The sequence below is a fragment of the Jaculus jaculus genome, chromosome 5 (assembly GCF_020740685.1).
Source record: "Jaculus jaculus isolate mJacJac1 chromosome 5, mJacJac1.mat.Y.cur, whole genome shotgun sequence".
Taxonomy (NCBI): domain Eukaryota; kingdom Metazoa; phylum Chordata; class Mammalia; order Rodentia; family Dipodidae; genus Jaculus; species Jaculus jaculus.
This window is the reverse complement of record NC_059106.1, coordinates 10,120,948-10,139,031: the sequence shown is the minus strand read 5'-3', so window position 1 is coordinate 10,139,031 and position 18,084 is coordinate 10,120,948. Positions and strand designations below refer to the sequence as shown.

Sequence of the window (18,084 nt, the reverse complement as noted above, 5' to 3'; positions counted from 1 at the left end):
GGAGAGAGACCTGGGTCAATACAGTGCTTGCCTCCTGAGCATGAAGACCTGCATTCAATCCCCAGAATCCACATAAGAATGCTGGGCAGGGGCTGGAGAGGTGGCTTAGCGGTTAAGCGCTCGCCTGTGAAGCCTAAGGACCCCGGTTCGAGGCTCGGTTCCCCAGGTCCCACGTTAGCCAGATGCACAAGGGGGCGCACGTGTCTGGAGTTCGTTTGCAGAGGCTGGAAGCCCTGGCGCGCCCATTCTCTCTCTCGCCCTCTACCTATCTTTCTCTCTGTGTCTGTTGCTCTCAAATAAATAAATAAATAATTAAAAAAAAAAAAAAAAGAATGCTGGGCAGGACAGTGCACGCCTACAATGCCAGCACAGGGCACGCAGAGATGGGAGAAGCTCTGAGGCTCGCTGACGAGCCCGCCTGGCCTACGTGACAAGCTGCAGAGCCTCTATCTCCAAAAGAGGTGAATGGTCCCTGAGGAACAACACCCAAAGCGGTTCTCCAGCCTCTGCACACACGAGTGTGCACATCCACGCATACACGCATGTGCGCACATACATAATCATACAGAGGAGGTAAGAGGCAGGGCCCAGGGGAGGTAGCCAGGTCACTGGGTACTGCCCTCGGGAGGGACCAGTGCCAGTTGCCTGGGCTGTCATAAAAGAGCAAGCTCTCTGTCTTCCTGCCTCGCCAGGTGATTTGTTCTTCACGATATGAAGCCATGACGTGACAGAGCCACAGGAACCTTCATCCAAGAGTTGGGTCAGCCTCCAACGCTGTCAGCTAAATAAAGCTCTTTTCTCTAGAAAGCACCCAGCTTCAGGCCCGGGAAGTAGTCCAAGGCAGCGGGTCTTGAAGACACTTTGTTGGATCACAGACTGCATCATCCAAATGATGCTCTCACCACGGCGGGGAGGGCCGCGAGGGAAGGCCTTGCCAAATGATGCCTGCCCTACCTCCGAGCAGCTGAGAAGAGCCTGTCTGGGGCAATCCTCCTGCCTCTGGGACAACTATCAAGGCTTACACGATCACACCAGAACTACACACACACACACACACACACACACACACACACCAATTTTTTTTTTTATTTGGTCTCAGGAGAAGCCCTCAAATCATCCCAGCTATCCCTCCACCAGCTCCACCCACCCATCAGTATTTCAAACATAATTAGCATAAGCCACCATGTGATCAAACCAGTAGGCTTCAGCTCTGGGCAGAAACAGGCAGCTGTGTTGAATTAGAGCTGATGTCAAATTTCTGTCCCACTCTCCCAACTCAAGGAGCCAGATTTAAACCAGAAAACAGGATTTCCTTTGGTAGACAGAACTTTTCCATTACAATTCACCTTTCCACAAGCATCTATCTATTAAAGCATGTCTGCAGATCTGAGGATGAACGGCTGGCCTCAGCAGATGCTAAGCTGCAGGTGCAGGTGAAAGGCTTTTCTAGGGCCAGCATCTCTGAGGCCTTTTTTACTTAGCTATATTTCCAATGAGCAAGGTTAAGTCCTTGCATAGGGCATTTGTGAAATACCAACATTTAAAAGTTCAAGGGCTGGAGAGATGGCTTATTGGTCAAGGTGCTTGCCTACAAAGCCTAAGGCCCCAGGTTCAACTCCCCAGAATGCACATACACCACACATGAGTGAGGCATACACACAGACTGGCACACGCGTCTGGAATTCCACTGTAGCGGCTAGAGGCCCCGATGCACCAATTCTCGCTCATAAGAAAGTTTAAAGGTTAGACAGATGGCTTAGCAATTAAGGTTCTTTTCTGCAAAGCCAAAGGACTCAAGTTCGATTCCCTGGTACCCACATAAAGGCAGTGCACAAGGTGACATGTGCATCTGGAGTTCATTTGCAGAGGATAGAGGCCCTGGTGCATTCTCTCTCCCTCTATCTGCCTCTCTCTCTCTCTGTATTTCTCAAATAAATAATTTAAAACAGTTTGAAACTGGAGTTCATCATCTTCAGAGGATAAAGAACACACATCGGTCTGTTTTGGTAATAGCATCTGGTAACAGTGTCTCATCAGGCTGCATGTAGTGTGCTTAGGAAATCATATTTCTTGGTGTGTGTGGTGTGTCATGTGATGTGATGGGTGTGTGTCATAGGCACAGGTGTGTGCAGAGTATGCACCTTGTGCATGTCTGTACAGAGGCAAAAGGAAAGCACCTGGAGTCCTCTGTGGCTCCTCTGCATGTTTCCTTGAGACAGGATCTCTCATTCCACTTGTAGCTGCTGGTGTTGGTCAGTAGCCCCAGCGATTCTCTGATCTCTGCCCCTCGTGGACTAGGGTTACAGATGCTCATGGCCACACCCAGCTGTTTCCATGGGTGACAGGCAGCCTCAGGCTCTCATCCTTGCATGGCAGGCGCTCTGACCTGCTGAGCCATCTCCCCAGGCCCCAAATCATATTTATTTTTATTCTAAATAGAAAATGTGTTTGGAATAGGAAGCTGCTGAGGTTAATTTGCTAAGTGGGCAGGTCCTGCTGCAGCTGCCAGCTCTACGCAGAAAAGCCCCACAGGAACAGAGCTCACAACCTCACGGCGCTGACATCAGAGGAGACCCACCCGGTTGCATCGTAGATTCAGATTATTTTTTTCTTCTAAATTTATTTTATTTTATTTATTTATTTGTAAGCAGAAAGAGAGAGAGAGAGAGACGGGGCACTCCAGGGCCTCCAGCCACTGCAAAAAAAGATGCATGCGCTACCTTGTACATCTGGCTTATGTGGGTCCAGAGGAATTGAACCTGGATCCTTTGGCTTTGCAGGCAAGTACCTTAACCGCTAAGCCATCTCCCCAGCCCTTGAGATTATTTAAATAGTTGACTCCTTGAAATTCTGATCAAGAGTCATTCCAGAGCTGGGAAGATGGTTCTGTGGGTAGCAGCGATTGGTGTGTAGGCACGAGGACCTGAGTCCCATCTCCCTCGCACAAACATGACTGCACACACATGCAAGACCGGCACTGGCAAGGGGGACAGCGAGGAGACCGCTGGAGCTCACTGGTCAGCCAGTCCCACTGCAAAGCAGCGAGCTCCAGGTTCGATGAGAGCCTCTGTCTCAATGAAAGGCAGAAAAGTGACAGAGGAAGACGCATGGGATCATTTTCTGGCTTCCACATGGGGTGTGTGCATCTGTACACACACACACACACAACATTGCACACCACAGTACATGCACACACCTGAAAGAGAACCGAATGTAAAGGAAGAGGCAAGCTGAGGTTCACAGTGGAGTCAAGCGATTGAATAAGAGAAAAGTCACGGAGGTGACTAATATGTCATTGGTAATAGTCATCTGGGAGAGTGACATGATGATCAGAGAGGAAATGCACTGTGTGGGGACTGGGCTCCAAAGCCATTCCCAACCCTCACTGTTGTTGGGTAGGGGGCCAGAGGACAGGATCCACACCCCACGCTCTCAGGCCACCATCTTGGATACTGCTCTCTTGGCTGTAACTCAGCAGGTTCACCCAGACCCGGGTCGCTGTCAGCTGTGTGGTACGGTATCTGCAAGAGCTGCCTATCCACAAAGCACCTCACTCTGACAGCAAAAGCCACTGGCTATGTAATGGAAGGAAGACCACGTGTCCAAGCAGTCTTCCGCAGTGGCTGCTGGGCAAGCTGCATTTGTGGACTCCAAGCCTCAGCACCATTTAGGTTTGATAAGCACCGCAAACCCTGGCCTGCTTGCACACATACTTACAAAACAAAACTATATTCGGAGCCCCGGGATGTTCATTCTCTTGTTGAGTCTCACTGCTTCTCCTGTAGCTGGAGGTAAACGAGATGTGATTACCACCACCCATAAGCTTAGCAGATGCATTAAAGCATTTCCTTAGCTCAGATTAAAATCGCAGCCTCACATAGGTTGCTCTGGGCTGTTTTCCAGAATATTTGCTTAGCAAATACATTCCAGGAATGTTCTATGTTTTTCTCTTTTTAAAAAATATGGTCTACATTAAAGAGTCATTACCTCAAATGCCTATCTGTAACACAAAGAACATCCCTCACATCTATTTAACGTAGATTTTGTGATAAGCATTCATCTTTCCACATATGCGCAGAGAGCTACAGTCATTGTTTAAATTCCATTAGGTAGAGAGGCAGCGAGGGTGTGCCTGTATCGTACTGAATAACAGAAGTATTCACCCAGATTCCAAATTGCATGGTCACACCCTGAGTGAGTGGGTTTTTCTTTTTAAAAGCATCCAGATGTCTGAAGGGGCAGGAAACATCTGCAATGCTTAGATTTCTTTAGGTCTGAGCAAGCTGCAAGCTGCCTTCAAGAATCCCCACACTTGTTTCAAAAGCGACCCAGAGATGTGAGTTCACCAAGAAAAGTGCTCTAGGTTCAGCTTGGCATTAGGGCTCAAGAGATGGCTCAGCAGTTGAAGATGCTTGCTTGTAAAGTCCAAGAGCACAAGTTTGATTCCCCAGTTGCCACAAAAAGCCAGATACACAAAGGGGTATATGCATCTGGACTTCATCTGCAGTGGCAGGAAGCTTGGTATGCCCATTCTCTCTCTCTCTCTCTCTCTCTCTCTCTCTGTCTCTCATTAAAAAAAAAGCCAGGCGCAGTGGCACATGCCTTTAATCCCAGCACTTGGGAGGCAGAGATAGAAGGATCACCATGAGTTCGAGGCCACCCTGCAACTCCACAGTGAATTCCAGGTCAGCCTGAGCTAGAGTGAGACCCTACCTCAAAAAACAAACAAACAAATAAAAAAAAGTCAACTCTGTTGGAATCACCTCAAAAACAAACAAACAAACAAACAGAACCAGTGAACAGAAGTGAAAATTCAATGGGGGGAGATCGATGACTGGGCTGTGGGGACAAGCCTGATGGCTGCTGATGGCCATGCAGGACCGTCTGATCCACGACCATACTGCCCTGAATGCCCCTGACGTCGTGTGGGCACGCTGAAGCACTGCCTTGTGTGTGACGGGTCCTCCTGGAGGCTCTAGGCTGTTTCTCTGCAGAGCTCTGGGATTGGACATTAAGGTAAAGCAGACCAGAGCCTGAGATGGTCTTCTGAGGAAAACTAATCAGAAAACGAGGTCCACAGCAGCAGAGACCACCAAACTGATCCCCATTCAAAGAAGGTCCAGTGTCTGGGGACAGCAACAGCAAGCCAAGAGCCCTTCATGTAAGAGAATGCAGTCAGACCACAGCCTGGACACGGAAGCGCACAGCAAAGCCGACATGGGAGAAGAGGTTCCAACACCACACCTTGCCCACCTGCCCTGATGTTTGTAAAACACTGAACTTCTGGGCTGGGAGGTGGTTCAGGGAGCAAAGCTTGTCACGCAAGCATGAGAACCAGAGTTTGGGTCTCTAGCACTCACATAAAGTCAGGAGCTGCAGCACGTTATCCCAGCGCTGGGGAGGCAGAGACAGGATGGTCCCTGGGGCTTCCTAACCAGCTAGTCTAGTCAGATTGGTGATCTCCAGGCCCAGTGAGAGAGCCAGCCTCAAGGAATAAGGTGTTAGTCAGGCGTGGTGGCGCACACCTTTAATCCCAGCACTCAGGAGGCAGAGGTAGGAGGATCACTGTGAGTCTGCGGCTAGCCTGAGACTACATGGTAAATTCCAGGTCAGCCTGGGCTAGAACAAGAACCTACCTAAAAAAAGAAAAGAAAAAAAACTAAAGGAAGGAAGGAAGGAAGGAAGGAAGGAAGGAAGGAAGGAAGGAAGGAAGGAAGGAAGGAAGGGGGAAGAAAAATAAGATTGAAGAAGACACTTGACATCAATCTCTGGCCTACACACACACACACACACACACACACACACACACACACACACACCACACCACCCCCAATGAATTTCTGAGTGCTTCTTGTAAGTATGTGACCATGAGACACTAAGAATAGCTGTCTTCAGATGCAATGTTGAGTCTTGATTCCCGATGTGGCCCCTCCAAGCAAACATGCAGTTCTTTACTCTCTACTCCTGGACATCTGTGACTTGTGCTTCAGCAATGGACACTTCAATGGGCAGCGCCTGCTCTTGCCCTCATGGGGCAATTATAGACCATTAAACTATTGCTCAAGCTACTTAGGGTCTGGCTCCCAATTATTTCAGACAATGTGGCCTGCTCTGGTATAAGCAATGCCTCCCTTGCATACACAGAGAAGGGGATGGATGGCCCACAGGGAAGGAAGTGACCAATGGACAACAAAACAAAATAACCAGTGTGGTGGGATGGAAATGTATTAAGTCATTCTTCAGTGAAAAGTGAGCGGCAGCAAGTCTTGGTAGGGCCAGGCCAACGCCATGGGGCGGAAGGTCTACACTGCTCAGCCAGACCTTTCTACCTGCTCTAGCTACATGCATAGTCGTGGCTCACAACTACCCTGGGGAGGACACAAATGTTCTTTCTTTAACTGTCCTGAACTCAAGAAGTAGAGGAATCTGATATAGTTTGTGTAAGGCAGTATGTAAGTTCATTTCTAGAAACGCGAAAATCCGGGACAAAAGTCTCTCAGCTGCTCAAAGGACGCCAGTGTGTGTCGGTGAAGCTGAGTTGCAAGCACTGCGCATGTGTTCTTGCCACCTTCCAGCAGCCCTGACCACTGCGCTACCCATCGAACCTTTAGCCTTCCACAAGCAAATAAGGGATTTTCAAGGTGGAACCCCCAGGTTGTTTTCCTCAGAAGCAATGAGCTGTGGTTAATTAGTGGAAGAAGTGCTCCCACCCTTGGGCCCCAGAGCACGGAGGGTGGTTCCACAATTTTCCAATAGGAAGGGAAACAGGCAGATCAAAGGAACTGACTTCCTTCCCTGGGGCAGGTGAAGGAGGCTGACAGCAGGCAAGGATATTAATTAACTGAGGGGACCAGCAGGACTGTGAGGCAAAGCCTTCCCTTTCCCACCTGCTTCCTCCATCACACCCAGAGGCCGAGGCCAGGCCAGGAGCATAGAACTCACATTCCTGCTGGTTGAATAGTTTCCAAGCCGACTTATATGCCAATTGTACTTAAAATCCTAAGTATACAACTTAAATAAAGCCTATGTTGAACAATAAAATATTTGTGGGAAAAGAATGTTCTTATCTCTAATAAAAAAAAAGGGGGTGAAAATCTTGGAAGGGTTGAGTAATATTAAGTGAGGAAGGGAGGAGTCTGATGACTGTCTTGTAAGTGCTTGTTAAATTTTCAGTAAAATTTAAGGAGTTCACATCCGGAAATTGTACATGATACTTTATAGGTAAAGCTTATGTGATCAAGGTTACAGGAAAGCTACTCAGCAGACCCGTAGAGAAGACTCTGATCCTACATTGAACAATTAGCAAATCAACATGGTTTCAGTTATTGAAAAAGAAGGGTGTTTGTTTGTCTGTCTGTTTGTTTATTTTGAAGTAGGGACTCACTCTAGCCCAGGCTGACCTAGAATTTACTCTGCAGTCCCAGGTTTGAACTCAGTGATCCTCCCAAGTGCTGGGACTAAAGGCGTGCACCACCACGCCCTACCCAAGAGGTTAAGAATCTGAGAAGACAACATTGCTGCAGCCACCCCACCCCTGGTCCAGTATCAGCTGATCCCACCCTTTGGTCCAAGCACACTTCTCCACGGCTGTCATCTCGATTCGTTTTTCATCACTGTGGCCAAAATACCTGTCATGACCAACCTAAAGGGAGGAAAGATTTCTTTGAGCTCACAGGCTCAGAGGGTTCAGTCTGTGGTTGCTTGACCCCATGCTCTCAGTAGAACGTCATGGCTGGGGACTATGTAGTGGAGGAATGTCTTCACTTCATTGTGGAGAGGAAGCAGAGGTGGGTGAGGGCCAGAAAGAAGGCTGGGATACAATACCCTATAACCTACTTCTTCCACGTGCGTCCCACTCCTCAAGATCTCTGAATTTCCCATGGTAGTCCTGCCAACTAATAGCCAGGTCACAGTATATGAGCCTTCTGGGGAGAGATACTCATATCCAAACCATAATATTCTGCCTCTGGCCCTTCAAAGGCTCATGGCCATTTCATGATATAAAATTCATTTAATCCATCTCTATGAATCATAAAATTCCAACACTGTCCAAAAGTCTAAATTCATCTCTTCTGAGTTCTTAGCTATGAACCTCTTTACAGAGGAAGAAAGAACAAAGTATAAGACTTCCAAGACACAATGATATGAAGTAAACATTCCTATTCCAAAAGGGAGGAATGAGGACACAGAAATGAGAAACCGGGTGAAAGCGAGGCTGAGAGTCAGCAGGGCAAATGGGAAGTCTTGTGGGTACTCGTTCCGCGGTGTTTGGGGTGTTTGGTATAATGACGTGAGCTCCCAAGGGCGTGGGCAGCCTCACAACTATGCTCCTTCTCACTGAAGCTCACTGGACCTCTCTCTTGGTCTGGCTCCACTTTGAAAGCCTGTGGGCTTTCCTCAGAAGATGGTCCATGATCCTGACACCACCAACCCCATAGGTTTGCCATCACAGCTTAGTTTTCTCTCTCATAGATTCATACTTTTCAGGGGACACCTGCAGGGAGCCTGACCCTGCCACACTCTTCCTGACTTCCTGACCCTTCCTATGAAATCTGGGTGGAGGCCTCCATGTTCCCACAGTGCTTATATTCTGCATCAATTTCACAGGAATGATGCTAAGGTCTGCTGCCATCTTTTATTTATTTATTTAACACAGAGAAAGAGGCAGAGAGAGACAGAGAGAACGGGCATACCAGGGCCTCCAGCTGCTGCAAATCAATGCCAGATGCATGTACCACCTTGTGCATCTGGCTTATGTGGGTCCTGGGGAATCTTGCCAGGGTCCCTTGGCTTTGCAGACAAGTGGCTTAACAGCTAAGCCATCCCTCTAGCCCATGCTATCTTTTTGTACCATATTTATTTATTTGCAAGTAGAGAGTGACATATAGAAGAGAAAGAGAGAGAGAGATTGAGAGAGAGAGAGATTGAGAATGGGCATACCAGGGCCTCTAACCACTGCAAACAAACTCTAGATACATATGCCACTTTGTGCATCTGGTTTTACATGGGAACTGGGGAATCAAACCTAGGTTGTTAGGCTTTGCAAGCAAACACCTTAACCACTGAGCAATCTCTCCAGCCCTCTGTTGCTATCTCAAATATTAGCCAGGTCCACTTGACCAGGGCTGTGAGGGTCTTTGAGTGCATAGGCATATAGAAATTAAACCAAATTCTGGCAAAACAAACTTTGAGGTAGTCTGTTTAAGCAGGGTGTCCCAGAAGCACTCTCTCCTGAAAAGTTTTTAGAGTGAATTTACCCTTTTGTACTCTTGAGCCTGACATGGGTAAAGTCTGGCCAATTCCTGAGACTCCCTCAAAACATCTTTTATATTGTCCCAAGGCAAAGTCCTGATTCCTTTCTGGTGACTAATCTTTTTAAGAACCAGGTCCTCCTTGTCCACAGCTCTAAACATCCTCCCCTTTCTGGTCAAACTCCCCATATGTCAAATCTCTCTGCTCTGATTTTCACTCCTAATCCTCACTATAAACCTGACTAAAAGAAAACAATGGAATCCATGCAATAGCCTGGGCATTGTAATGCCTTGGAGTTCCCTCCACCAAATTAATTATTCCATTACTTTAAAATACAGATCATTCAAAATCTGAGGACCCAGACAAGTGTGTAGACACATTCAACACTAGACTATAACATGCACAGCCTCTGGTCAAATTGGCAAGAGTCCTCATTTACATCTAGAGCCTCACAAGTCTGGCTTCACTCCCTGTATTCCTCATGCAGTTTTCTGAGCTTCAACCAGAGTTGCCCATTAACTTCTGCTTAGTGGGGGCTGGGAAGGTTGCTAAGTGGTTAAAGGCACTTGCTTGTAAAGCCTTCTAATCTGGGTTTAATACCTAAGCCACTTACATGAGCCAAAAGCAAAAAGTGGCACAAGCATCTCCCTGGTGTTTATCTGAAGTAGCAGGAGGCCTGATGCATGCCCCCTACCCTGCACATACATGCAAACAAATAAAATAAAAAATGTAGATGTAGAGAGGTTCTTTGCCAGACTGTAGCATACACAGCCTCTGGTCAAATTTGCAAGGGTCCTTCTTCACATCTAGACCCTCATGAGTCTAGCCTTCACTGTATTCCTAGTCTGGTCTTCTGAGCTCCACCAGAGTTGCTCATTAAATTCTGCTCATAGGGAGCTGGAGAGATGGCTCAGTGGTTAAAGGAGCTTGCTTGCAAAGCCTGCTAGCCCAGATTCAATTCCCATGATACCCATGTACATTGGACACAAAAAAGTGGTGCAAGTGTCTTGTGTTTGTTGGTAGCAGCAAGAGGCACATGCACACACACACACACATGCAAATAAATAAATAGATTTCTTTAATGTTCTGCTTACAGTAGTCTTGGGTTTCCATAGCCCACTCCTCCAAAACTTTCCAAGTTCCTCCCACAAACTACTCTAAAGTCTTAAGGACCATATGATCAGGTATATTTATAGAATATACCTGATATCATCAAGTTATTGCAATAGCTAGCTTTTCATTGCTAAGAAATGCCTAAATATTTACTAACCACATATAACGTGTCTATGTGTGTCACTAAAATACCTGTCATAGGGCTGGAGAGATGGCTTAGTGGTTAAGCACTTGCCTATGAAGCCTAAGGACCCCGGTTCAAGGCTCAATTTTCCAGGACCCATGTTAGCCAGATGCACAAGGGGGCACACGCATCTGGAGTTCATTTGCAGTGGCTAGAGGCCCTGGCGCGCCCATTCTCTCTCTCTCTCTCTCTGCCTCTTTCTCTCTGTTGCACACAAAATAAACGAAAAAAAAAATTAAATAAAATACCTGTCATAAACAACTTAGGGAGGGAGAACTTATTTTGTCTTATGGTTTCAGAGGCTTCAGTTCATGAGTGTTTGGCCCCATGAGCCTGGGGAGAACTTTGTGGCTGTGAACAGAGGCCCTTTCTCACCTTCTTGGACAGGAAGCAAAGAGAAAAACAAGAAGAAGCCAGAGCAAACAGACCCCCAGGGATGTGCCCCCTAGTGATTCACTTCTTCTAGCTAGGTCATACCTCCTGAACTCCCCGAACCTCTCAAAGGAGCACCACCAGTTGGGGACCAAGCCCTAATACACTGAGCTTTTGAGGACCCTTCTGGTCCAAATCATAACACTGTCCATTCTCCACAAAACTTGAGAACAAAAACAGTTTCCCCTGGGACTCTGGTCATTTCTGGACTTTGAAGAGGGGCCCAGAGAAGAGAGAAGAGAAAGAGCGAGCGAGAGAGAATGGGCCCACCAGGGCCTCCCACCGCTGCAAACACAATGCTTCACTTTGCGTGTCTGGCTTTACGCAGGTTCTAGGGAATCAAATGTGGCCTGTCAAGCTTCATAAGGAAGCACCTTTTACCACTGGGCCGTATCTCCAGGCCCCTGAACTTTGATCAAATAAGTGTGCCATGCATTTCCCTTGTCAATCTGTCTTTTGGGTTAGGAACATTGACCATGATCCCTGTGATCGGTGAGGAAAATCTCACCATCCCCCCCCCCCCAAGCCTTCAATAAGCAGAATCTGAGCCCATAGTGTCTGCTTGTGTCTCATTCCCGATTCCTTTCTGACAGACCCCCCTCAACCCCCCCCCCCTGCATCCTGGCCACTCAGACGCTTCGTGTGAGTCTCCACCTTGCCAGTTTCTCTCTGGCTTCTGGTAGCAGCTACTGGCTCAGAAAGGGAGCAGCTGGGGTGGGAAGTCAGAAGGAGTGATGCTGTCCAGGAAACTCGACAGGAGGGAAGCGCATTAAGTAACAGAGAGCAAAAGCAGCTGCCAGGACAGGCTGCAGACGGGCCAGAGTCAGGAGAAACAGCACCTGCCCGGGGTGGGAGCCTGGCTCGCTGGTTTTCCCAGCTCCCGTCCTCCCCGCCACCCTCTGCAGTTTCTGAGGCATCTATAAGCCAGAGCCAGAGCAGCTTAAAGGCTTGGAGGAAAGCTGTAATGGCTCTGAGGAGGAAAGGAGCTCTCACGGTCAAAGGAAGTGCACATGCGTGCTGGAACTGGCCCGCGGCCTGCTGCTGACTCCCCTGGAACTAAGCCCAGCAAATGACTTCTCCTTCAAGGGCCCCGCTCCAAAACAGAGGTAAAGGCGCTGAGCACGTTGGCAGGGACCCTCAGCCGCGGGGTGGGTGTCCACGAGTGACAAAGCACTTGGGGACAATGTGTCACCAAAACATGGGTATCACCTTGTTGGCCAGATAAGCACAGGAAAAGCTTTCAAACCCATCTCCCTGCGGGCCTCTGTAAGGAGCCCGTGATTTTTTCATGGAAGATTTCGGTTGAAAAGCAACTGGCTGCCTCCAGGGCATCATGCTTCCATAGAGAAACCGGCGCGGGCGGCCACGGCCAGCAGGACTGCGAAACTCACCCACGCAGAGCCACACAGCAGAGACACTTTTCCCTCAGATCAAGCCATCATTCTTCGTTTTGGGTTTGTTTTTTTTCATTTTTTTTATCATTAGATATGGACATATTTGCATGCATGTAAACATCACATTTTGGTACCATCCTTTCCCTCCTCTCTGTCTCTTTTCTGAAGAGGCCTTCATCATTCTTTAGAGTCTGGTCACCCCAGGAAAAGCAGGGCAGGAAGACAGAACCGCTCCCCTGCCCCCCCCCCCCAGTCCCTTGGACATGGCTTCTCTGGGCCTTCGTGATCTGAAGTCTCTCTTATCAACCCATCTGTGCTCAGGGACTCACTTCTGCTCCCCAATAAAGGGAGGAAAACATATTGGTTTTTGTGTGTGTGTGCACATACATGGGGGTGGGTACATGTAGGTACACACACGTACATGAATGTCCACAGAGTCCCTCTGTCCATATCATACTGTCCTTCACCTCTTAGGAACCTCAACAATCATCTTTTTCTTTCTATAATTGGTGAGCTTCAGTCTTTTCATTTCAAGTAGACAATTTTGAAACTGCAATTACAGCCCTTTGAGGCCATTCTTACATTAAATACTTTTGCTTAGTGTTGGAGAGATGGCTTAGCCGTTAAGGCATTTGCCTGTGAAGCCAAAGGATGCAGATTCGATTCTCCAGGACCTACATAAGCCAGATGCACAAGGGGCACATGCATCTGGAGTTCATTTGCAGTGGCTACAGGCCCTGGTACGCCTATTCTCTATCTGTCTCTTTTCTCTTTCTTTCTCTGCTTGCAAATAAATATTTTTTAAAAAAAATAGTGTTGCTGGGCTGGAGAGATGGCTTAGCAGTTAAGCGTTTGCCTGTGAAGCCTAAGGTCCCTGGTTCGAGGCTCGATTCCCCAGGACCCATGTTAGCCAGGTGCACAAGGGGGCACACGCATCTGGAGTTCATTTACAGTGGCTAGAAGCCCTGGTGTGACCATTCTCTCTCTCTTTCTCTCTGCTCTTTCCCTCTCTGTCTGTTGTTCTCAAATAAATAAGAATAAACAACAAAAAAATTTTTAAATAGTGTTGCTTAATCCCGAGTGCAATGACACAATGCCAATCTATCTAGTAACCATGTTGGCTCCGCAGTGAGAGGGTGGACGCACTGGACAAAAGGACGATTCACATTCTAGGTGTGTCAGAGAAGGAAGGCACCAACTTCACCAGCTTCACCAACTTCATGCTGCTCAGGATAGTGTACAATGTAAAACTTCTTGTTTACTTCTGGAAGTTTGCTGTTTCATATTTTCAGACTACAGTGGATGACGTGTCAAGGAAGCCCTAGAAAACAATACTGTGTAGGAAGAGGAATTACAGAGCGAACCCCCCAGCAAAATGGAAGCAGGAGCACAGTTTCTGAAAGCCAGTAAGAGAGCTCAGAAGTCCTCTGAGGACACAGCAAACACATGGTGGGACACCTTAGAAGCTGTGAAGGGGGTTCTGCAGGCGCTCAGGGGAGCTGGAGCATGGAGGGGCCATGGGAGGATGCTGGCACTGGGCCTCCGGGAACGCTTTGATCACTGTGTGACAAGACTCGGCATTTCCTCATCCGTGACCTTGAGTTTCACACATCTCAGCAGATACAGCTGCTCTCCCACCACCAGATCATGAAATTGATCAGTGCTATCATCTGATGGGGGAAGAACACCCTCCCCCCCCACCCCCCGCCACTGCTAGCCGGGAAAGTCATCCTCGAGTGCCCAGAGTGCAAAGGAGAAAGTCGGGGAGCGGGAGAGGGAAGGCTGGGGCTCACGCTACACAGAACCACTGGCCCGAGAGGCAACAGCAGAACCGGACAGCTTCCCAGACCGCCCCACCCTGCTCCCCAAAGCAGGACGTTCCTCCAAAGCATGCTTAAGACACTTACGTGTGAGGCTCTCTCCCTCCATCCAGGGCAGGGGAGCGGCCTCAGCTCTGAGGACTCCGGTACAGAGGAGTGTGATTCACAGGCCTTGTGAGTCCCCAGGGTCATTGCCATGAGACCATCTTCCCTCTGTCCAGTCACACTGTCCACTTCCTCATCAACCTGCGTACGGGTCGTGTGGATCCCCTGTGTTGCGGGGTAGCCCTGAAGACTTCACGTGGGTTTGCAGACTTCTCTCTCGCCCTCTTAACTTTTACTGGGGGCGCATCAGCTACAAACTCTGCAAAGTTGGGGTACGACTTCCTCTCTTTCTAGAAGACTAAGATACAGAGGGAGGAAGGAAGGGGACCTGGCACACATCAGAGCTGCTGAATCCTTCCTGGCCTCCAGCAGGAATCCTGAATCAGTGACTCCAAGCCGTGTTTGGGACAGGTCCCCTCTGTCCAGCCCTGAGCTCCTCCCAGCAAGTGTTCCTGAAGGCTCATTCCTAACCCGGCACTACTGGGTTGTGATGTAGACTTAAGATACGGGACCTACTGGGATGTCTCTAGGTTATTGGGGACATAGGGGTGGGACCCTAGGTCCTTCTTTCTCTCTTTTGCTTCCCTGCTGGGACGGGAGGGGCTTTGCTCCACCACCCCGTGCCTCTGCTATGACTTACTGTCTTAATACCGGCCCACAGTAACAGGGTCAGCCATCATGGACAGAGACCCCTGAAACCACGAGCCCAAGCAGACCCTTTCTGCCTGATGTGACTCTCTCGGAGCTTGGTCATGGTGCTGGAGACCAGACTTACACAGAGCCAGTCCTGCCTTCAAAGCCACAGGTCCAGCATTGGCAGTTCCTGTCACCCAGGCCTCCCATCCATAGCTCATACCAGACTGTCCATTCAAGCCATCCTTCTGCAGCAGGTGAAGGTTTCCAACACTCTGCCCAGAGCACCAGAGGGTGAGCTTGGGACCAAACACAACCAGGGCAAAAACAGACCTGCTCAAGTCAAGTTCCACAAAGAACCAAGCAAAGTCAAGAGGTTAGGGAGGAGGTTGGCAATTGTCCATGTGCCTGGTGACAACTCGGCCAGAGCTGCAGCCTTACCCAGGACACACCTCTGCAAAGATACGTCCTTGTGACGGAACCCTCGTAGCTAAACCTTATTATTTCAAATCAATTTAAGTCATTTTTCCTTTAAGAGCTACCCCTTGCCTCAACATCCCTTTGCATAATCATGTGTGTATGGGGGGGGGGTGACATGTGAGTGCGTGCATGCATGTGTATGGAGGCAAAAAGATCACGTTACAGATCATCTTGTACTGAGATATTCAGGTCCTCCTGCTTTCAAGGCAAACGCTTTACCAAATAAGCCATTGTCCCCAGCCCTTGACCTCCTTAAACATGCACATGGTTTCCCATGGCACATGTGTTCCCGCTGCAGAGCTCTGACGTGGTTCTGGGCAGGGCTTGGATAACACAGGCTTCCACAGAGATCCTCCTGTGCCAAGGTCAGTAGAGACCATGGTGACCCTTCTCATAAGGACATCCATTCAAGAACGGACCAGGGCCTCTAGCAGCAGAAGGCAGAGACCTGATGCACTCAGCAAAGGGCCAAGGGTCTGTTCTGTAAAGGCCGAGGTCCCACAAAAGGGCAGGAAGTCCAGTGGGCTGCCTGAGGAGCACTCTTCCCCTCCCGTGTGCCCCACTGTGAGTGCTCACAATGGTGGGGGTGAGGAGGGGGTTACAGCAGGCTTTGAAAATCAAGGTGAGATGCTGTGAACCAGACAGCAGCTAGAACCAGGCACTCCCACACAGGACACACAGACCAGCCCACAGGCAAGGAGCTGGGGAGCCGGGGTCAAAGGCTCATCAGGAAAGCATCCTGAGCTTCATTGAAAGGAGGCTTAAAGAATTTAAGTAGGGGCTGGAGAGATGACTTGGTAGTTAAGGTGCTTGCCTACAAAGCCTAAGGACCCTGGTTCAACTCCCTAGAACCCCCATAAGCCAGATGCACAAGGTGATGCATGCACACAAGGTGGCACATTGCTAGAGGCCCTGGTATGCCATTTCTCTCTCTCTCTCTCTCTCTCTCTATCTATCTATCTCATAAATAAATAAATTTAAGTAGCTAGATGTGGTGGCACAGGCGTTTAATTCCAGAACTTGGGAGGCTGAGGTAGGAAGACTGACTAAGTTTGAGGCCACTCTGACACTACATAGTGAATTGTAGGTCATCCTGGGCTATAGCAAGACCCTACCTTGAAACCCAATCTCCCTCAAAAAAAAAAAAAAAAAAAAAAAGAAGTTAATAAACCATGGTTTAACTTGTAGTGCATGCATCCTGGGTCAAACAGTGGGGGTTTTTGCTTTTTTATGCTTGTTTTGTTTTTATGAAAACAGCACATGGCAAACAGTCATTGTGATTATGGTTTTGGAAAGAAACAAATAAAAGCATATGCATGTGCATGTGAATATTTGGTTGTAATAAATAATATCTTGAGGTATGTAGCTTTAAAAAAATAATATCATATAGAATATGTAGCATATACAACAGCTATATGTTATATATGACATATATAGCATTGACTATATTTGTTCTATATTATTTTAATTCTAATTATAGAATAATAGGGTTATTAAATTAGAATAAAAATAAAGTTAAAGGATAGAAATACTGCTCAATGGTTAAAGACATTTGCCTGCAAAGTCTGCTGGCCTGGGTTCAATTCCCCAGATGCACGAAGTGGCACATGTGTCTGCTGTTCATTTGCAGTGGCAAGAGGCCCTGGCATGCCCATTTTTTCTATCCCTCTCAAATAAATAAATATATAAAAATAAAGTTACTATGTAAAAACTTTTCTCTTTGCTGGTCTGCATTTTCAATATCTACAAAAATTGTGTACTGTTTGGTAATCATATTCAAGAGTTAGATACGTTAAGAACTTTTGATGTTTCTTGTAAAAACCTCCCAGCACTGCGAGCTCCTAGGTGCCGCAGAGACCTCCAGCACCCGACAGGGTGCCCCGCCCAGAAGCCATGCATGAGGACAGACCTCTTTGTGGTCACTTCCAATGCAATGTGGAGAGGGGGCCAGGTGACCCTTCTGCTCATGGAATGTCTGCAAGGCCGCCTTCCTCTCGTCGTCAGTGTGGCGTGGTGGAGGGACAGGCAGAGTAGTCACCCCGGCGGTCTCCCCTCCGCTGTCCACTGGCTCCTCCTCTTCCACACGCAGGCCGCTCCCTGCCTCCTGGAGCTCCAGGCTCTGCATGAGCAGCCGACAGGCCTCCAAGTCAGCTTCCCACACTCTCGCCAGCAGTGGACACCTGCAGCTAGGACAGAAGGAAGCCGGCATGAGGCTCAACTATCCCACCACCAGCCCATCTATCACCAGATGGTCATCCCACGCTTAGCAACTTTATTTCACAGGGACGGAGCCTGTCAACAAGGGGCCTAGAGGGGCCAAGTTTGTGCGTCTCTAGTCACAGAGCCATTGAAGTGGGTTCTTCCTTGCTGCCTGGTCAGCAAGGCCACCCGGAGTCCTGTGGGAGTCTCCAAGTCCTACCCAACTGTGTCCAGCCTGCTGAGTCACTTGAGTCTTCAGATCTTCCCCAACTCCACTCAATTAGGAACCACTAGAATGTCACCCTGCCATGCTTACCATCCCATCCGCACATACCTTCCAATCTCATCAACACCCATAATCTCGTGCAGAGGCCATCAGGGACAGAATGCCCTCTGCCCCCTGCCTCAACCATTCCTACACACACACACACACACACACACACACACACACACACTCATCTTCCTACAGAAA

At 48.5% G+C, this 18,084-nt stretch overlaps 1 protein-coding gene across 1 annotated transcript in view; it reads right to left on the bottom strand.

Moving 5' to 3' along the window:
- Disc1 (DISC1 scaffold protein) overlaps positions 1 to 18,084 on the bottom strand; it is a 298,193-nt gene that overhangs the window by 15,027 nt on the left and 265,082 nt on the right. Inside the window, exon 11 of the mRNA XM_045148675.1 lies at positions 17,323 to 17,599. Coding sequence (XP_045004610.1) covers positions 17,323 to 17,599 — 277 coding nt within the window. The remainder of the gene's footprint in view (positions 1 to 17,322; positions 17,600 to 18,084) is intronic.